This window comes from Quercus suber, unplaced genomic scaffold (genome assembly GCF_002906115.3).
Source record: "Quercus suber isolate HL8 unplaced genomic scaffold, Cork oak 2.0 scaffold_43, whole genome shotgun sequence".
Lineage (NCBI taxonomy): Eukaryota > Viridiplantae > Streptophyta > Magnoliopsida > Fagales > Fagaceae > Quercus > Quercus suber.
The window spans coordinates 1,739,311-1,761,387 of NW_027069508.1; the positions used below are offsets into that span (position 1 = coordinate 1,739,311).

Genomic DNA, 22,077 nt, shown 5'->3' on the forward strand with positions numbered 1-22,077 from the left:
AATTGCTTGGAAAGCTTCACACGAAGGTTTGACAGTCCTAACTCTCGTACCCAATCCGTCAAGGATATCAACCCAAACACACGTGACGTGTGGGTGATGAAGGGTACTCATGCATAAGCATTACAACGTGTCCATGCATCAATACTTCCCATGTTTGTGTATATGCTTGGTTGTGTGCATCTTGCTAGTTTTTTTTTTTTTTAAAGATTTTTTTTGTGTGTTCGTCTTTGGTTCAAATATTTTACATTGTTCTTTATGTTATGTTTTTTATCACTCTTTTACTGTTTTTGTGTCAAAAATCCAAAAACACATAAAAAGTAGAAAATCCAAAAAGTTTGATCACTTTGTTGAGTTTTGTCTCAAAGCATATTTTGCCTTGTACCTTTGTACTTATGGCTTTGTGCATTTAACGAACTTAGCTTGTCTCTTATGCACTCATATCATTGTGGAAGAAATTCTGAAATCTATGTGACTGTTGTAAATAGATCTTCAACCTTGTCATGAATGATTAGTGAATGGTTTTGTTGATCTTGAGACATGCATAGACTCATGCCTATATATCTTCCCATTTTTTATTTTTTATTTTGCTTAAAAGAGCTCTCTAAATGTAAATCTCCAAATGAAAAGAGATATAAAGCTGCAAAAGCCTGTCGTACAAACTAGTATTCGACTAGGAAAAAGGGAAAGCGACCAAAATAAAATGTATGAATGATGCCCAAAAAGCCAAAGGCTAACTCATCAATTGAAAATCAAAAATTTCAGGCATCTATCTCTCAATGAGATTTTCCTTGCTCAAAAATTGCAAATGATATGTTGAATATGGAGCCAAATGAAAAGCTTCAAAGAATTGTTATCAAGTACTTGTGGGAGGTCATATATGCATGTTTCTATAATTGAGATAGATCTCATTATCTAGTGCTAGTTGTATATGCCTTGATTGAATTGATCATTGAAGCTTCACATTGGACTAAGGACTATCTCATGTTTGATATCCACCCACAACACACAAGTCTATGTTCAATGAATGTTATATTCATTTGTGTGATTGTACTTGATTAAATGTGTTTTCACATGCTCAATCTTTGTTGGTCAAATACAAAAAGATTTTTAAGTGTTTTGATTTGTTTTTGGAAAGTACTTTGTTTTTACAAAAATGAAAAATTTTCAAAAACAGTGTTACCCTGTTTTGGCGACTAAGTCGCGGGTTGGCCCAGTCACATGTCCCAGTCGCGAGATCACTCAAAGATTTTTCACGGCTAACTGGCGAGTAAATGCTCTAATCGCGAAAAAGACTTAGAAAATTTTTCCAAAATTTGAGTTCTCTAGTTTTCGCGGGTCAGTGTGGCGACTGGTTCGTGGGTGGAAGGTCCAGTCGTGAGAGGTACTTAGGGAATTTTGCGGCTCATATTGCGAATATCTCGCGGGTAGACCTTCCAGTTGCGAAAAACACTTACAGAAATTTCTCAAGTTTTTTCTCTTCACAGTGTTTCGCGGCTTAACCTGGCGACTTACTGGCGACTTGTTCCAGTCGCGAAAAACGCGTGTTTTGCATTTTAAAGACAAATTTTAAAACTATTTTTCAGTTTTTCCCTCGAAGTTCAGTGTCTGTTCATCTTCTTCTCAAAATCTCTTTCTCAACACTCCATGTTTCTTTGAAAAAGCTCTCAAATTCTGCATCATGTCTTCATCAAACATCAAGAAAAAGGTATGGGCTTTCTTGTCTTCACTTCATTCATCATGATTTCATTACTGTTCTCTTCAATCTGTGTGTTGTGTTGTTGGGTTGTGATTTTGAGGGGCTCGAACATGGGTTTGCATATATTGTTGAGATTGGGTGTGTGATGCTATTTGCTCTTGTTGCTATGACTGTTTAGGATTCTTTGCTTACATTAGGTCATTTATCCTTAGTCTGAGCATTGATATTTGTCAGTTTGTTTTTGGGCATATGAATGTGGGGTTTTCTGCAATTTTTACTGTGATTCTAAATTTATCTGTTTGGTTGTGGTTTTGGTGATTATGGCTACCATTTGTTTTTTACTCTTAAGTCACCATATCTTGTAGGCGTTGCTACATTTTTTTTCTGCACTGTTCATACCAAATGGGTCTTCACTCACTATTTTTGAACAAATTTATCTGAATTTGTCTGCATATTTCAGTTTAAACTTGGTTAACTTGTTATATCCAATGTTTGGTTATCAACTGTGCTCATTCTGTGTTTGTGTCTGGTCACTCTGTTTATCACTATGTAACTAACTTGTTACTAATGTGTGTGCATTTCCCCATTCTGTGCTATGTCTTGTTTGTGGCCTTTTCTGCTTATTTACAGATGGTTGCACTTCCTTCAAAGAAGAAGACAACTGCTAAGAAAGCTGACAAAAGAATGAAGATGGACCCTAATCTATTTAGGTCTGTCAAGCACTTTGAGAGATACAGAGATTTCTTCATGAAGGGTACCATTATCCAAGAGAGATTTGTTGACTTACATGATTTGAAGGACACTTTTATTCCAGGGTGCTTTGAGGGAAGAGGATGGGAGAAGTTGTTGAGTGATCTACCTGCAGTCTATGATCCCTTGATAAGGGAATTCTATGCAAATGTAATCATAAAGGATGAAGAGATGAACTGCTGGGTCAGAGGACATGAGTTCACCTTAGACGCACATGACATTGATGAGGTCTTTGGTCTTGAGGGTTTAAAGGAGTATGAATTCATCAACTTCAAAGACAGGATGATGTCCCTAGACATGGTCCAGGCTCGGATTGGTGGTACTAAGGAAGGGAAATATCTCAACACTAATGCCTTTCCTGCAGACATGAGATGTTTAACCACCATCATGATGTTCAATTTGTATCCCATAAGAAAGATGACCACTCTTACGAATTCCAGAGCTATATTTCTCATGGAGCTCAAGGAAAAAGTCATCATTGACATCAGCTCACACATTTATGACACCATCTTGGACGAGACAAAACTACTGCCAGGGAAAAGTTGGTCTTTCCTAGTCTCCTCATGAGGATCTTCAGAGCGAAGGGTGTTAGAATTCCTCAAGATATCAGTCCCTTGACTCCACTGTCAGTTATATACAAATTCACCATCACAAGGATACAAAGTCGTCTTCCGGGTGGTGAAGAGCAAGGGGATCCAATGGAGACTGAAGCAGAAGATGCAGAACAATCAGTCACACCCAGGAGCAGAAGAAAGAGGAGTAGAGCCTCAACTTCATCAGTAGCACCTCCTCCCGATGCATTTCAAATCATCATGGAAAGACTTGATGGACTCAGAGAAGTTCAAAGTCAGCAGACTGAAAGAATGATAGTAATGCAGGATCAGAGTGATGTGTTTTCAACTAAGATTGACAGTCTTTCCACCAACCAGGAGTAGTGACCCTTTGGCCATTCCGGTCAAAAAGGGGGAGAACTTTTTGGGGCAGTTCTTAAGGGGGAGTGCTTGTTTTGAGGGGGAGCCTTCATATTTTATGATGTTTTGTTATAACTTTGATATTGTGTTGATTAACTGCTGTTAGTATAGGTTTGATACTCAGTGGTTTCAATTTGGTTTGGTTTAAACCTATAACTCTTGGATAGTTTTATTTGTGTAGCACTTATAATTTGATGGTATTCAGCTCATATTGTATCTGTTTTTGGTTTGTACCCATGTTGCTTCTGTAAGCTTTAAGGGTTTGTTTCAATGCACGTTTGTAGGCCTTTGTGGTTTGTGTCATGCTTTATGCAGTCTTTGTGCTTTGTTAAATCAGTACTTCCAACTAAATGTCTTGCATTTTCTTTTAAGTACTGTCACTCTTGTGCCCTTGTAGGATTTTTCCTAGATGCACATACTTCATGTACTGTGCATTGGTTGAGTGTTGGTCATTCAAGTGATTTACCTTGTGTTTATTATCTTGAATGTCCGGATGTTCATTCCAAGTGTGAATGAGCATTGTGATCACTTGGCTATAGTGATTACCTATTTTGGTCTTGCCATGGTTTATTACTTTATTCCATTGTGCATGATCGCATTGTGCTTACTCCATATGCCTTAACTTATTGTGTTATTGTGTTTCAGGAGTTACTTGTTCTTATGGTTCTAAAGCTTCGTAGATTTTAGAGTTAGGTGTGAGTGAGTTTTCCAACTGTTCCCATTTCACGCGTTAAGTCTAGAGTTTGTTTTAGGGTTTTGTCACGGAATAGCCAAATGGGGAGATTGTAAGGTTGAAATTTATCAACCATCTTGTTGGTTTTATTCCGTGCCAATTTGCTTGTAATTTAAGCACTTAGTAACCTTGTATTTAGGTGGGATTATTGTAAGGGTAGTGTGTGAGAAGATGTGAAGAAAAGCTCAAGTATGTGCAAAGAAGCAGAGCTTCGCGATTAGGACTCGCGGGTGGCTCGCGGCTGTAAGTCGCCAACTTCAGGCACGTGAGATGCACGCAGGGAAGCTGAAGGATCGCGTTAGCTGTCGCACTACAGGACAAAAGTCCCAGGCTGGCCAGACCGTTACGTCGCGACTTGGACAAGTCGTGAGACCAAGTCGCCAATTTACCCTGTTTTGCAAAAAATTGTCTCTTCGTTTTCTCATCTCACCTCACTATATATAGACCCTTATACCCACTAAATTGAGAGAGCTTCCAGAGAGAATTTTGTGAGAGAAAATCTTAGAGAAAAACAAGATTGCCTCATCCCCAATCTTCATCTAAGAAACTCTACAAATTCCTCTACTCTCTTCCTCTCCATTGTCATACCCTTGAGATGTCTTTTACCAAATCCTTATCTCACCACACCCACGTCTGTGAGAAGGTTCATTTGGTGTTGAGGGAAGCAGTTTGGAAGGAGCCAATATACATTGGTTGATGCTATGGTCAAGTAGCGGAATCCGAGAAGCTAAAGAAGAAATAGGTTCGACGTAACCTCGTTGGAGCATGAAGCTTGAAGAGCTTAGGTACCTGGGTAGATTAGGCTTGGAGGGTCTTCTGCTATTCATGTATCCCAACTATATTCTTTAGTGGATTTTATCACCGCTTGGAGGGCGGCGGAGAGGTTTTACGCCGAGGACTTCGGTTTCCTCTTCGATAACACATCGTGTGTTATCTGTGTATTTGCATCTTTCTTCCCTTTATCTTTGCCTTATATTTACTGTTGTGGATATGTTTATATTTGGCTTATCATGTTCCGCACATTAATTGTTTGATATAAAGCTTGAATTGGTATTTTTGTAATTTGGGGTCTAAACGTTCAAGGGTGTTTCGTACCCATATTAAACTTTCAATTAGATTGTGGTGTTCATAGGTAATTGATATTTAATATGATGATATAGGTCGTAGAGGTTGACTTGCACATGAAATGCGTGTATAAAAAGAGAAAATTACATTCACATTTATAAAAATACTGCTAAAAAGAGAACAAAATTCTAGTGAAAAATGAAATTCCAGACATTGCCAAGCACATGTAATATTGGTGAAAACAAATTTTACCAAAATTAATTATATTAAAAATAGTGGCAGATTGGCACCTCCTGGCATTTCCAATAGAAACATCTACAGTTCAAATCCCCCTACCCCCAACTATCAATGTATCAATCAAACGCTGCAAATTAACTATGCAAAAAAAAAAAAAAAATCAAAATTTACTGAAACATTTTGAAGCAGATTTAGGTATATACCTTATCAAGTGCTAGAATCTTTGTCCATACAAATACAAGAATTTGTCGTAGCTAAGGTGTTGTTTGCAACAACTTCAGGACATATGGAAATATTCCGACAGACAATGCCTGGGAAAAAAATTAATCATTACATAAAACACCACTACAAGATGAAACAGAGAAGCAACAAAGCTATTAAAAACTACCAGATCTACAGCCCAGGGTCCCATATCAAGGAATCTTCCAAGAAGAACCAGTGCCCGAAATCGATGGCATTGACTAAGCAAAACCTGGAACATAAGATAATTGACAGGCTTGTTATTATAAGCAAGGAAACACCAAACACTGACCCAATTAAGAAGAGAATCCATTCAGCATGGGGGGAAAAAGAAGAAGGAAAGACATGAGCTAGGGAAGGAAAGAACATAAAGACAAAAATTAATCTTAGAAACATAAAATCATTACACACCAGCAGGCACAACTTCAAACAGCCCCACTTAAAGCAATTTACATCAACCATGACACAATGGCCACCACTACCCAAGCCTTCTATCTTATTTTTCCGTAGTTAATTAGAGACTTAGAGCTAGTAAACCAATTTGTTCAAACAACTCTTAGTATGCTATACTGTAATTACAGGCTATGCCACTAACAAACCTGCCAAAAACTAAAAAAAAATCATAATATAGGAAAGGTGATTAAATGATAGAGCCAGAATTATAGATCAAAAGAGAAGTGCCACACCTGAAGAACAATAGGCAACTGCTCTGGCAGTTTCTTATGCTCAGATCCATGGTCAAGCCACACCTCAAAAGCCGTCAATTGTTCAGTGAAAAATGGACTACGCTGAAACAAAACAAACATGTTTTACTTAAAGAGGACCAATAGAAAAAGAGTGTGATTGGAGTAAACTACAGCATATTCATATTGCTCTTAACAATTAAGCTAAACTCTAACAAATCTTTCTGATAACATGCAGTTTTTTGCCACAAGGGGGAGAGAATGGAAGATTCAAACAAATGACCTCCACATACATTGACAATGACTCCTTTTAAACATTACAATTATTTACTTTAAGAAAACAAACAATAGGTTCATTAAAAATAGATAAAGATTCTAAAGTTCTAATAGAATTTACAGTAGCTATTTCCAATATGTTGGAAAAACCATTTACAACCTCCTCAGCACACCTCACCAAATAATAAATAAATTACAATGAAAGAAAAACATTTGGCAAAGAACATAATGACTCACTAACAAAAATTCTATCACAAATCAATCTATATATTACTAAAAACTGAAACGTAGTATTTAATGTTGCTACACTCACGTTGAGTCATATCAGCAGCCACGTCATCATTTTTTTCTTTTCAATTTTTCTTATATATTTTTTAAACATTTTCTCATTTAAGGTGACTTAATTATTATTTAAAAATTAAAATATCTTTTAACCATTATTTTTATTATTAATTTTCCAAAACTCTCATTTCCTTTTACCTCTTCATCTCCCCACTACTTTCTACCTTAATATCATTCTTTCTCTACCTTTTTATCTTCCTTTATTTTGACTATTCTTACTTTCAACATCTTACTATAAATTTGACATTTTCTTTTTCATTCTATGCATAGTTTTCTCACACAAAAAAGGTTAGTTCTCTCACTCTCTCTCTCTCTCTCTCTCTCAAAATTTGTTTTTCATTTTTTGTTTGATTTCTTTTTTATTGCATCAATTCTTTAGGTTGATGAATTTTTGTGTTAATTATAATTCTACTTTGGGTTGATGTAATTTAGTTTTGTGTTTTAAGTTGTTATCTTTTATATTCTCTTTAATTAAATATTATCCTACTACATTATACATATAGTATATAATAATATAATGTTATTATATTACATAGAATGACTTGGATAATTTGATGTTTATTGCTATATATTTTATTTTTACTCTTTTTTCCTCTCATATTATTTTATTCAACATTTAAATCCAATCATATCCTCTATACTATTAAATTATGCAGCACAAATCAAGCAAATGGCTAGACACAAACCTGCCTTCCTTTACCATACATTAGAGGAACCAAAATATTTGTGTGATAAAGGGTCATATAATTTATAATTTAGATAGCACCCTTTGAATGTGTCTAGGCCCATAGATTGAGCAATTTGTAGACTTAAAAAGCTATTGAGAATGAACTTTTTGAATCAAGTCTAAAAAAATATGAACTACTATATATCATTTAGATAAAAACTTTTATCATAGATACATTAGTATTTTTTTTGACACAAATTTAAATTACGCAAACTTAATAATTTTATATTATGTGTTAGCATAGTCTTTGCTTCTTCTTCTCAAAAATATTATGTATCATCTTTAAAGGATGTCAACAATATTGATCTTATAGGAAAAGTTACATAAAATATTGAGAAAAAATGTTTGTTCACAATATTATTGAATAATTTGAAACTTGATTTTCTTAATTCATATTTTATTAAAAAATTTGTATAGAACTATAATATTATAACATATTATAATATTTACTGTTAAAATTAAGTAGATTTTATTTTTTAAACTAATTAAATGATTTTGAAATTTATAAATAAGAATTTAAACCATAAAATATTTATATATTCTAAAATTACATAAATTTAAGCAACATACCAAACACTTCCTCAATCACCCTATTCTCGTAACCAAATATGGAGACCTCAATCGCAAAGACCCAATTTATTATCTCATTGAAATTAAGGAAATCATTTTTAAGTATCAACATAATGAGAACGTAATTAAATAAAGAGAAATTGACTAAAAACACAACAATTTACCAAAATTTAATTGTTTTTAATTGGGCTCCCGTATCCTTTAAAAAATAAGCGGAATATACTTTGAAATCAACCTACAAATTATAAGTTATAACACAAAATAAAAAAATAGTTAAATGTTTTTTTTTCTTTTTCTTTAGTTCTAAAACAAAATACATTTATGACTTTCCTAAACTAAAATCTCAAACACCCAAAGACTCAAAGTGAATTAGAACCTTCACAAAATCCACAACATCCGACTTCAACATCAAAACTGTAAGCTACCATCACTGAATAAAAAATGCAATCCCCTTCCTTGGTTATAGCCTACTCACACGGGTTAGAATCAAATAAGACCACAATGTTGAAGTTATGTACGTGTCTTTGAAAGNTGGAGACCTCAATCGCAAAGACCCAATTTATTATCTCATTGAAATTAAGGAAATCATTTTTAAGTATCAACATAATGAGAACGTAATTAAATAAAGAGAAATTGACTAAAAACACAACAATTTACCAAAATTTAATTGTTTTTAATTGGGCTCCCGTATCCTTTAAAAAATAAGCGGAATATACTTTGAAATCAACCTACAAATTATAAGTTATAACACAAAATAAAAAAATAGTTAAATGTTTTTTTTTCTTTTTCTTTAGTTCTAAAACAAAATACATTTATGACTTTCCTAAACTAAAATCTCAAACACCCAAAGACTCAAAGTGAATTAGAACCTTCACAAAATCCACAACATCCGACTTCAACATCAAAACTGTAAGCTACCATCACTGAATAAAAAATGCAATCCCCTTCCTTGGTTATAGCCTACTCACACGGGTTAGAATCAAATAAGACCACAATGTTGAAGTTATGTACGTGTCTTTGAAAGGCTGAAGGTAAATGACATTGTTTTTGTCTAAGTGTGTTTGAGATGAGATGGCATGAAGGGTTGTTGTGGGCATGTGTATATAAAGGAGGAGAAGTGAAAATGGTGAATAAAAATGCAAAGAGTTTTTTATGTGTGAGAGAGAGGAAAATCTTGAAACATTGAATCAAATAAAAGAAATAATAGTCTTAAAATATTGAATAAAAAATGTAACAAAAAGTAGTCTTGAAACATTGAATCAAAAGAAATAAAGAGTCCTTATTTTTAAATTTATTCTTATTGCAAATGTGGCTTAAGAATATTTCAATTCTTTTCATAGAGTGCGCCACATGGCAGAACCTCGTGCTTTCTCGCATGAGGTTTCTGCTTTTATATATATACTAGTCGCAAACCTGCGCATTACGCGTGATAATTTTTTAAATAAAATACTATTTTAGTTTCTAGACTTTATAAAGAGTTTAAATATATATATATATATATTTATAGTTTTATCATATTTTTCATAATCTTGTCTATAACATTTTTTCCATTATCATATATTTATTGGTTGATGATTTGCATAACATAGACATTAAATAAGAGGTAAAACTATTCATTGCACGTGATAATTATGATTATATATATATATATATATAATTTCCCTAGTTAGAGTTTGATTAGTTTTAAGTTTAAATTTTGTATTATTATATTTAATTGTTGATTATTGATTTAATTAAGTAAATGTAATGGTTGATTTTATTGCACTATAAAGTTTTCAATATCCTCTACATAGCCATCTCTATTTTATTTCTTATTCCTCTTTACCACCTTTTTTATTTTCCAAATAACGGTTATTAATTGACGTTTGATTTCATTTCTTTTTTTCTTCCTTCATTTATTCTTTATTACTTTGTATATTCCCTTGCTAGTTGTAAATTTTATGGTTATCAATCAAAAATAGATATCATGGATGGCTTAAATAGTTATAGATATAGTTACGTTAGTAGTATGTTCAAGGTTTTTTTTTTTTTTTTTTTTTTTTTTCTGAATTTTCAAGGAAATATGAAAGGAATTTTTTTTAGTTTGGTCTTAATCAATTAAATATCCATAATATATTAACGAAATATTTTTAATGTATGAAGTGGTTAGGTTAGTGGCATGTCAAAGGTTTTTTTTTAAAAAATTAAAAATAATTCCAAGGAAATGTAAAATGCCTTTTTTAGAAAAAAGAAATTGTAACTTTTTGAATTGTAGAAATATGATTGTTTTACTTACCTTGTTTATAGATTTCATTATTAAGTTATAAACATATAAATTAAAGTAAATGAATATATAAATGCAAAATTATATATAAAGTTACAACCGCACAAGATAAATATGTATAGATAATTTTTTTTTTTTAATTCATGAATCATTATTTCATTTTTCCTTGTAAATATCTAAATTAAAGTTTTTTTTTTTTTGAAAAACAAAATCTAAATGAAAATAGATGAAAATGTAAAGGTAAAATTATATGAAAAATTAAAACTACCTAAGATGAACGTTTAACCACTGGTAGATGTGTGTTTTTTGAAAACTTAAAGTATACACAATTGCTTTAGTTGGAACTATATAACTATGCAAATATTGTTGTGAATGGTTCCACATTTGCAAATTAGAAGTTTGGTGGCCTTACAAAACAAATATTTCATTTTGCAAAAAGCTTTACATGAACTCCTCTTTTGTGACAACTTTTTTTTTCTTTTTTCCAAAACAACTTAAGAATATTAAGACTTAAGTTAACACATGTGTTAGTTGTAAAACATGCCAGTGATATGAAAAATAGAAAGGTTTAAATATTAAAAAAAAACATTTTTAATTAGTGGATTGTAATATAAACATTTTATAAATATTATATAACAAAATAAGTATATATGTAGGTCTTAATATATATATATATATATATATATATATGTGATTTTAAAAGAAATTGTAAAATAGTCCGTGCATCGCACGGGACATCATCTAGTTATTAGAAATAGCAGCAAGTGTTTGGAAGTACAGCATATGTTAGCTCAGACCAAAAAGCTGCCTTAAGAGACCAACCGAAGTAGAACAAAATTAAGATGACAATATATTAACTGCTACACATACAATAAAACAACAGGAATAGAAAGGAATCAGCAACTTAAAATGCACCTATCCAGCACTCCATTCTGGCACAAGGAGAAATCTTAATTACATCAGGTGGATCAACACTAATATTTTATTTAACTCATTGTTAATATAAGTAAGAGTATAGAATCATTATAACTTGAAAAGCATCATTTACAACTAAATCTTACATGGACACATGTTTATCATCACTATGTTGTCACACACCTAAAAGATCAACATCAAATGATTTTTCTATTTTAAGTGATGTAGGACAAGCCAGAACAATTCAACAATAAAATAAAAGAAGTGAAAAATAAAGGCTGTTAACCTAGCTAAATAAGACATAACCAAAGTATAAAAGGAGTATACCTCTAAAATAAGAGGGACACCATGAATACACTTGTTGTAGTCCATGAACTGAAGTAGAACCTTGAGCAAGTACGACTAAAGTAAAAAACACCTTATTTATGTCAAATACAACTAAATCCCATGAACGTCCTTGCTTTAGCAAAAACAAAAAACAAATAAATAAAAACCCACTTTCAGGAGCTCTTTCACAGTTTCTCTAACCAATTGATCACAAAATCCAAACTGACGCATATGCTCAAGGGCCCCATCCATTCGTGTAACCTGCAAAAGAGAACCAAATTTGCTTGTTTCTTTGGTTCTCTTTTGCAGGTTACACGCATGGATGGGGCCCTTGAGCATATGCGTCAGTTTGGATTTGTGATCAATTGGTTAGAGAAACTGTGAAAGAGCTCCTGAAAGTGGGTTTTTATTTATTTGTTTTTTGTTTTTGCTAAAGCAAGGACGTTCATGGGATCTTTCACAGTTTCAAACACTCCAATGCCGTATTCACTGTCTTAGTCAAGGTTCCTATCTGCGAACAAGGATTTTTTTATATATAACAAAAGCAAGAGATCAAAATTTGAGGCACATTGAAAACACTTTCTTTTTTTCAACCAGAAAGAAGTACACAGAGAATATAATTACATGCCTTGAAATAGTGTCAGACAATTGTTTTGACACAACTGGTGCTATCTCAGCTGGCCTGCCAGGCCTAACAATTGGAGGCATGTGGAACTGGATAGCTGAAATGACAAACGTTTACATTTTGACATCCCATATATAAAACATATAAAGGCAAGAGAAGACAAAAAAAAATATATATGAAAATATGCAGTTAATAGTCAACCTATGCAGCCTTCTTCCGGTGAGTCCATGGAAGGAGTCATTACTTCCATTTTAATAGCAGCCAACATTGTCTATCCAAGGAACAAGAATTTTTGAGTTATTAGATCACAAAATAAATTAAACAACTAGGCTTACAGAGCCCAAAACAAAATGTAGAGACAAAGTAAGAGAAAGGCACTAACAGTTGAACCAATCTTTGCCAATGCTGAACCCTCAGCAGATGCAAGAGCTCCTTGATTTTGTTTTTGGAAAGAAAAAAGGATTGAGCAATTCAGTTTGAGTACAAACAATGATACAATAAAATCCATATGAGAGGTGGAAGAATAAGAAAGTGAATAGATGACATAAGCGATAACTAACCAAGGGCTATAGTTGTATCTCTAGCTCTTCCACGTGGCCTACCATCCGGCCTTATAGATTCAGTGAGATGACGCTCGTAAAAACAAAGAGGGAAGAGGCGTCTGAAAGCATCAACATCCACTTCTGACGACAAATCTCCTGGTGCATCTAGCAATCCCTTTCTCTCTTCTCTCTATAATTACCTAATACTAAACTCAACTTTCAACAGGCACAAAAAAAATATGGCAGCCTTATAGTACTGGGGTGCGAAATAGGAACAGCTGAACCCAACTCCACAGGACCTATGAATAATAAAACAAAAGGGGTGAGTTAAAGCTCCAAAGCGAAAAAAATAAAAATAAAATATAATCATGATTGGTAATCCAGTGTGTATTTTAGCTGTTATACCTAGAAATCAACCAATGCAAAAGAAAATAACTTTTAGGTTGATTAAATTTAAGGTTTCCTAAATCATGAAATGCGTCCATTGTTTTCTATTGCCTTAAATGCCACACTAACTAAATCAACTGAAAGCACAAACATTCTCACAACTTTAGTTCTAGGACTATAAAACCAACCCAACACTAGCTAAATATTGATTATCAAAGGTGCAACAATGGTTTTCTATTGACTCCACACTAACTAAAGCAAGTGAAAGTACCTGCTTCACACAACTTTAGTTTTAGAAGAACAAAACCAGCCAATGACCACTAAACACACATCATGATCATGATTTCCTATACCATAAAGAGGACATTATTATTTTATAATAAAAATTAAACCGATAAAAGGGGCTGAAAATATTACCAAGAAAAAGTTGTTAAAATTAAAATGTAACAGAAGGAAGGAATCATATATCAGTAACAGATAGTACCTAATCTACCAATATAGGCAGTCGCCATCAGCTGTGCTAAGGGTTCAAGAGCCTGTCCACCAATTGCAGGCAAAGAAAGCATTAAAAGTTCATGCTTTCCATCCCAAGACTTTGATTGACTGGCTGGAGTTCTTGTCAATTTACTGTTAACAAATTAAGAAAATGAAATTTCAAGATCTGAAACCCAACCAAAAAATAGGAAACTTTAAAAGAAATAGAAAATAATAACATCTTACACAATAAGTAGCAAATCAATTATTTAAAGACATACTATCATTACATACAATTTCGTCACTAGCCAACAACTCATGGAAAACATTATTGAAATATATCTAAACTTAAATCGCTTGCATATAACAGGTTTGTTGGCAAGCATGCTCAATCTACACATCTTACGGAACCCGTTTAGAAAAAACTTTGGAAGTCAATAAAATCCAACATACCGAAAAACATAGATCCCAAGAGTCGGGATCATTTGTTCGTAAGCTGCTTAATCTACAGATTTGAGACAAACTCCCCATATGTCCACATATCTCGTAGATACAGCGAAGTATATATGCAAGTATCCAGGGAATTCAATGGCTCCAAGAAAACAAATTTCTAATACTTATAGCAGGTTTGGGACGGAGGGAGTATTATAAAATTAAAAAAATGCTATAACAACTCCCCAGTGCTTCCTCCTTCCTTTAGATATAACAGGTTTGGGACGGAGGGAGTACTACTTATAAAAAAAAAATGCTAAAACAAGGTTTAAGGAATAGTTCATGCACAAGAAACCTAAAATAACAAGAAAAGTAGAAAATAAGCCGAATACTAATAAGTGATACCATGTTGGATGCCTAACTAGAAAATAAGCCGAATACAAATGCAAAACTCAACCATTGTAGCAAGTTAAAAAAAAAAAAAAAAAAAAAAAAAAAATNATTGTAGCAAGCTTAAAAAAAAAAAAGATTTAAACAAGATTTTACAAGGAAAAAGCAAAGATTTCCATAAAAAATCATTCTGTGTTCAACAATTGACATGGAAATCATAAAGAAACAATAGTCAGTGCAACTGTTTTTCGTTTCTATGGCATAGCGATTGTAAGATGTCAACAGCATATAAAACAAAGGTGAAAAATGAGCACAAAGTTAAGAGACAGAAGTATATTAATGAGGTGGAAGCAGGCAACTCAGTTAATTAAGAAATGGATTAAGAGCAGTATAAACATTTTAACCTGTGGTAGGGGTAGCACAGAAAGAAAATCAACGATCAAATACCCCCGCAAATATCGCCTGGCTATTTTTGCAGCGTCTATCACAAGTTCACCTCGTCCAAAAACCCGAGATGATGGGGCAATATAAGCAATTCGGAATTGGAGAGCCATGTGAATGAGATAAAAAGCATCAACAATCGTCCGCAATGGAGTCACTGTGATTGCTAACCTTCGATCTAAACCAATGCAAACTGATGTTGGATTAATGACTGGAAGATAATAAAAGAGAGGGTCCACAGACACTGCCAAAATACATGATACAACAGAAAGTCTATTCCACAAGAGGAGGAATTTGTCTTGAGGATCAAATATCTTCTTCTCTGAAGCTTTAAGATCTTCTGGAAACACTGCCCGAGAAACCCCAAATCTAAGTGATCGACCAATTGATTTAAGTCCTTCGGATCCTTTTTTCATTCCTCTCTTAAAAGATCTAGATGTTCCATCTCTTGCATGAGCTGTGCGGCTAAATTAATCCCTCAACATTAAATCCACATTTATTCAAGCCAGTATCAGAAGATGATGATATTCTAGAATCCAAGTCATCCAACCTAGAAAATAAATAAAGAGCACCGCCATGCAAATAAGATGCTTTATTGTAGCAGTAAAAAATTAAGTTCATACACAACTAGCATCAGCCTTAAATTTTCATCATGATAAATAGAGGAAGGTAGAGAAGGGTAGTGTTGGAAGGAGAGGACATAACCCTACTTTTGACATCAATTACAATCTGTTGCATGGCTCAAGAAATATCTAAGACCTTTTCAGTGCAGTATATCTAAAATAGTGAAAGTGAAGCCAATGAGTTATAGCTCAACTCGCATTTCCTTCTCCCATAATAATGGGATGGAGGGTGAGGCTGTGGGTTTACAACTCAATGATTGTGTGTGTAACTTACCAATCAAATCTACATACATACACACACACATATATATATATATATATTGTGACTATCAAAGTTGCATAATGAAACTGAAAATGGTCTTGGTCAACATTCTTACTTTTTTATTTTTTTTTTTAAATTGAAAAGTATAGAAATGAAAACAAAATTTGAAGTCACAAACTACATCAAAACTTAAAGATTTCCCTTCATCCCATGAACCATGAAAATTGGGTAATTGTTCACATAGTTTGTCAAATGAACTCAGACTTCACTCTCATATTATCAGATTTGGGACTCTAGATGACTAAGCAACTCATATTCATGTAAAACAGCCATTAAAAGTGAAACTGCCCTTTAAAGCCACGTGTGCCTGCTATACTGTCATATGCAGTTTATATGCCCCCACCCCCCCCAAAAAAATATACACACACACACCAGACCAACAAGTACAAGTATATAAACAGTTTAAGTTTCTTCTCATTCATAAATTCAGAACCATGATAGTGCAAACAACTATTTTTGTGTACCTTACAAACTTCTCTCGTTGGCCACCCATGTATTGTGACTTGTAACCGCAGTCCATCATTCTTTACAACTGAATACATAAAACCACCTGCAACCAAAGAAATAAAATGCAAACCAATTGGAGTCAAATTATTCAAATCAACCTAGGTGCTTGTGCAACCTCACAAGGTCAACACCAAGCAACCAAGGGAACATGACACTAGAAGCACGACAAGGTCCAACCATGCACTCAAGAATCCTGTGTGTGTGCTTATCAAAAAGAAGAAGAAAAAAAAAAAAAAAGAATCCTGTGTTTGTGTATTGTTTTCTCAAAAGTCCATGCTCCCTCTGTGATTGATAAAGTGCCATATCAACTAAAAGCATCAAGTTACATAAATCACAAACATGATACTAGTTATTACTCATTGCCATTAAAAGGAGTCAACTACCTAGCTAGTAAAAAAGCCAAAACCCAGTTCCTTTATTTTTAACCAAACCAAAACTTGTCTAAGCATCTTAATTAAATAGTCCCAATTAACATGATCACACGCTTGCTGTCCAATTTACAAATTATCCCTACAGTCTCAGATGAATCTTGCTATTGTATAATTATTTGTAATAAATTTTGTCCCTCAACAAGGCACTTTAAGACACCAGCTTACCACACCATCCGTCTCAACCAACTAGCCAGCATATTTAGCAAAAGTTTGATACATTTCCCACCAAGATAATGGACCAAAATCTTATATGTACAAAGCACCAAAATCTTACAAGTATAACAAACCGTCAGCCACACCATGAAGAAGGAAGCTCCCAAACTGTCACATTGGACAACCATGAGAGGCACGGAGGTAATGGGAATCATAAAATAGAAAAAAGTCCTCCAAAAATGACCCAACCCAAGCCATGCTTGAAGAATTCATGTTTAGGTAGTTTTTTTTTTTTACTTTTTTATGTTTATTTTTATTTTTTATAGATTCGTACAATTTTAGTGCCTAAACTGTGACATGGCACCAACATCCACGTTTTCAATCTTTAAGTACTTGTAACCACTAAGCAATATGCACAAGGTCATTCTTTTTAGTTTGTACCATCAGCAACAGGTTCAAAACTAATATACTTAACTCAAAAACACCAACTCTTTATTGAAGCAGGCAGTAAACCCAATAAGATTTACCTCTTTATCTGAAAGATACATAAGTAGCCAGTTGGAGAATATCAAGTCCAGTGATCATTCGTCAGAAATTTACCTCTTTAACAAACCTCTTTTTCAAGGTTCACCAATTTTGCGTTTTTTAACCCTCGTGTAATGTTTGGGTGGGGAGGAGGCTGCAGGGCATCATCCTTAGGCTCATCATCGTGCTGCAAATTCCATTAGATGCATACAATCAATATTCGGTGTAATGATAAGAATAAAGTAAACTACAAAATATATCATTTCATTGTAATTAATGTTATCGTACCATAGAGCTGCCTTGGTGTCCTATTTTGTGTCCACCTGTCCCACAAGTGGGTGCTCTTCTAGTGCGTTGCGGTCTACCTCGTGGGGGTGAGGGCTGATGAGGGGGATGCTTGTCCAGTACATCAGTATGTGGTTGTAGTGTAAATCCCAACCGAAGGTCCTAGAGGGTCGGATGAGGATGAGGTAAGTGGGTAATGATGCTCTTTGTAGAAGCCAGGAGTGGGTGCATTGGAGTTGGTGAGTGGGTGCACTGGAGTTGGTGGGTGGGTATGAAGGTGTCTCGGGGAGAATAGGAGGGGTTAAATTTTGATCAATTCTAAGATCAAAATTGGGTGCGAAGGTGGGGTGGGTGAAGGGACCTCGGGCTGAGGAGATGCATCTACCATGGGTGGAGAGACCTTGGACTGAGGAGATGTATCTGGGATGGGTGGAGGGACCTCGGGCTGAGGAGATGTGTGAGAGATGGGTGCAGGTATCTCAAGACTAGTTACAACCTGAGGGGTTGTTGCACGCCAACCACAGCCCTAGTTGCACTTGTGCTTGGGTTGCTATAGCAGGCTGACCACGGCCCCTAGCTGTGCTTGTGCTTGGGCTTGCAGTAGCATGCCGACCAAGGGTTGATGTACTTACGAGTGCTGCGCTTGTGCTTGGGGTTACAGTAGCTGCTGATTCATTCTCATGCCCATTGTTTGCCTACCCATTTGCTGCAGGACCACCACTAAGCCCAGCCACATTATTTAGGACGTGCCGGACATGGTTATGAGCTCGTCTGCCTTCAAGAAGCATCTCCAACAATGCTAAATGGCTTTCAATCTAAAATAGAGAAAGAACCAGTACAATCAGATTTGAGACATTTATGTATCAATTATAGAATGGATAATATAGTACTTATTAATCTACTCAAATACTCAACTAAGAACTAACAGTTTTATTAGAATACTATATGTAACAGAAAGTCTTTTAATTGGATGTCAGTCAGATCAACTAGATTTGCTGAAAAAAGAAATCAATTGATTCTACGTTTGTACATGTACTAAAGAAAAAACGAAGCAGGCAATTTGGTCTAATTAGAACACATTACCATTATATCTAATTTAGCGTTGTTGCGGTCGACATACTTTTGAGTGACCGGATGGTACCAGCAGTAATAGGCATGATCACGGGGCATCTCACCAGTTTGAGGAGGTGCATGGCAAAGTCGTTGTTGTCTCATATCCCATGTAAGGATATAAGGTCCATGCTCCTCCCTCCAATTCTTTTCCACCTTCCCACGTAAGTCTATTCTATGCAATCTATCATCATACACAACATGGTCAGGCCGCTCCTGCGCCAACCCAAACTGTCGAAGGACACGGTCCGAGTGGTGTGTCTCTACTATGCAAAAACACACAAGTGGCACCCTTGCCGTCCACGTATCCCTCCCTATAACGCAGAAGTCAAGAAGGTGGCCGAAGTCTGCCTCGTATGGCTACCACACAATCTACAATAGAAACAAAAAACAATTATCATAACATCTTAAAATGTGAAACAAGGGAGAATACATAGATAAAAGGAAAAACAAAAATTAAAACGGAAGATATGTTAAAGGATGAAGCAATCATATTCTTAAGGAAAATTAGCATAACCAAACAGAATTTTTGTATATTATTACATGGTTCGGCTGCATTTTAACTAATTGCTCGTGATAGTGGATCAAGGCCGTGCTTGATGGCCTACTCCTTAGGCTTGGCACCCGCACCCACCTACAGTTACGAGCGAATAATATAAGATAAGATAATACCACTTAGTTACTAAGAAGAGTACATTGCATAACACATTAAATATCAGGAAAATACTTACTTAAATGCAAGTGGAGTATTTGGCCATGGGCCATAATCACATCCAGGTGAGGGCTCTATCCTCGGGCACAAGAATGGCAACCTTGCCCATGCCCAATACTGGACCAAGGTGCATGCCCCACCAATCTATGATGCCCCTTTCTCGCTTGCCCGACACAACACTCTATACAACTAGGCCAGGCAACCACTACCCCAACTATATTGTGGCGGATGATGAAGGTTCCGTAGGAACTCCAAGAACATCAGATGCACCCTATCTCCCGACTTGTCCATGAAAAGCTTATCCTAGTAGCGTTAAAATATAGCACCAGGCATACTGGTGTATCTGAATCTCCGTTGCGTCATGAGGCAGTGGCTCTGCAATAGCATCAACAAGGCAGCTGATGAGAATTCTTTGCCCCACCAAAGTTTTGTTGTCATTCGCCGAAGTAAAACCAAGCAACTCCATGCATAGTTGACTCCAATCCCACCCACCACAGCAGTCGGCCCAACCAAGACCTCACCATCTATAAGAAGTCCAAAAATGACCTCCACATCTTACAGGGTGATTGACATCTCACCATGTGGAAGATGGAACGTATGAGTCTTCGGCCACCATCGCTCAACTAGGGCCGATATTAGGCAATGATCTATCTCTCTGGAAGGGGCCCTAAACAATCCTTCTAGCCTTAGCAACTTCATAATGTCAATCACCTGATTATCTCACATCTGAATGTTTGCCATCTCCTTAGTGCGACCATAGCATGTAAGTGGGCCCGAGTCCTGCAAAATCGATAAAAATTATAGCGGTTGTTAGAACTAGATCTACAATTTTGAAAGAACTTGCTAACAAAAAGTCAAAGACAACGTGAAAATTAAAGCAGTTGTTATAATTAGATATTTCACCTCGCCATTCCAAATGTCCTATGATCGATGATATCGTTGTCGCGTCAACAATGACTCATCAAGTGGACCAGGGTGCACGACCTCTGGCTCCTCATCGATCCGAGGCTCCATACTGCAAAGAGTGCTACTGTGAGATCATTAATAGTGTGGGGGCAAAGGAATGCTATTCTACATGCAAGAAAATCTATACTGAAGAGCAGCTTATTGGCATTATTTAAAAAAGATGCTAAAAGAATGGAAAGCCAGAAGAAGTACATCTATAACTCAGGATTAAATAGAGTACTCTGCTGTAATTGGGGATTCAATCCAGCCTTGATCTTTTTTGTTCCTATGTAATTGGTAAGTTATTTTTAAAATAATACCTCAATACAAGTGGAATCCTTTATTTCTCTAACCTTTTCTGGCTTCTTTTTTTGAGTTGCAGCTTTAATTTGCCAAGGAAGACTACCAAAGATAAGAAAAGAGCAAGACAGTTCAAGTTATGCAATGCAATGTAGAGTATAGACAATTAAAAAGGTTATGAAAACCCCAATTTTTCCGTGCCAATGTTTGATAAGACTACATATTGTGGTCCTAAACAAAGTAGGGTGTCATCAGGTAGGTGTTCTTGGAAACCAAACATGAATCACCAAAACCCAAAAAGATCCGAAATTGAAAAACGAAAAACCATCCTTAACATAGTTTAGGATCTATTAATTATTCTATTTTCTAACAATAGGTTTTGCAACAAGTTTCTATAAATTAATTAATCTAACAAGAAGTTTCACAACAAGCTACTGTTAATAAACTAGTTTAACAATAGGAAATAAGCATAGCAGCATGGCTCAAAATTCTTGACAATTAAAATTCTATGAAAAATTCCCATACCAATAAGTGATGCTAGACCTGATATTTTCAATGGAAGACCTAAACTGCATGATGTGTAATGCAGCCAGTAGTCCATAGAGCACCTATTCTCAAAGTGCCTAGTGACTTGGAATTTGTGGTCATCCCCAACGACCTTTTAGAATTGAAGAGCTCAACCTGTCATTTATGGAGGAATGGATTTGAATAGTGTTCAATTTAAAAGCTCCATCAAGGTCCCACTACTACTAGAAGAGTTAAGAAATTTATCAATGTATGCTACCATATGTTGTGATGTAATCTGTATGCAAAGGAGTAGACAGATGGTACATAGATTACAACTGATCCAAGGCAGGAAGCACATCTCAAACTACAAAAACTCATTTGCAAGCCTGGGAATCCAACTGTGTTACAAATGTACTAGAAAATAAACACCTCTTCCTCCCCTTTTGTCAAAGTTAATTTTGATGCAGTGTTAACAAACAACCAAAAATGTGTTGCGACAAATGGCCATGACCATAAGAATGACATTATTTGGTTTGTATTAAGCTAAAAATGAATAGATGGATGGTCCTCT

General features: G+C 35.0%; 2 protein-coding genes across 2 annotated transcripts; both read right to left on the minus strand.

The window, feature by feature from the left end:
• Positions 1 to 5,706: 5,706 nt before the first annotated feature.
• Positions 5,707 to 12,022, minus strand: LOC136066694 (regulatory-associated protein of TOR 1-like). The gene is made up of 4 exons (XM_065771415.1): positions 11,796 to 12,022; positions 6,379 to 6,480; positions 5,841 to 5,924; positions 5,707 to 5,763 (listed from the first exon to the last, which is right to left on the minus strand). Exons 1-4 carry the CDS (start codon positions 11,838 to 11,840, stop codon positions 5,707 to 5,709), a joined length of 288 nt encoding a protein of 95 aa, XP_065627487.1. The 5' UTR covers positions 11,841 to 12,022.
• A 98-nt stretch (positions 12,023 to 12,120) lies between these two features.
• LOC136066695 (uncharacterized) lies at positions 12,121 to 14,354 on the minus strand. The gene is made up of 6 exons (XM_065771416.1): positions 14,277 to 14,354; positions 12,981 to 13,152; positions 12,803 to 12,852; positions 12,622 to 12,691; positions 12,424 to 12,517; positions 12,121 to 12,306 (listed from the first exon to the last, which is right to left on the minus strand). Exons 1-6 carry the CDS (start codon positions 14,352 to 14,354, stop codon positions 12,303 to 12,305), a joined length of 468 nt encoding a protein of 155 aa, XP_065627488.1. The 3' UTR covers positions 12,121 to 12,302.
• Between the last annotated feature and the right edge of the window lie 7,723 nt (positions 14,355 to 22,077).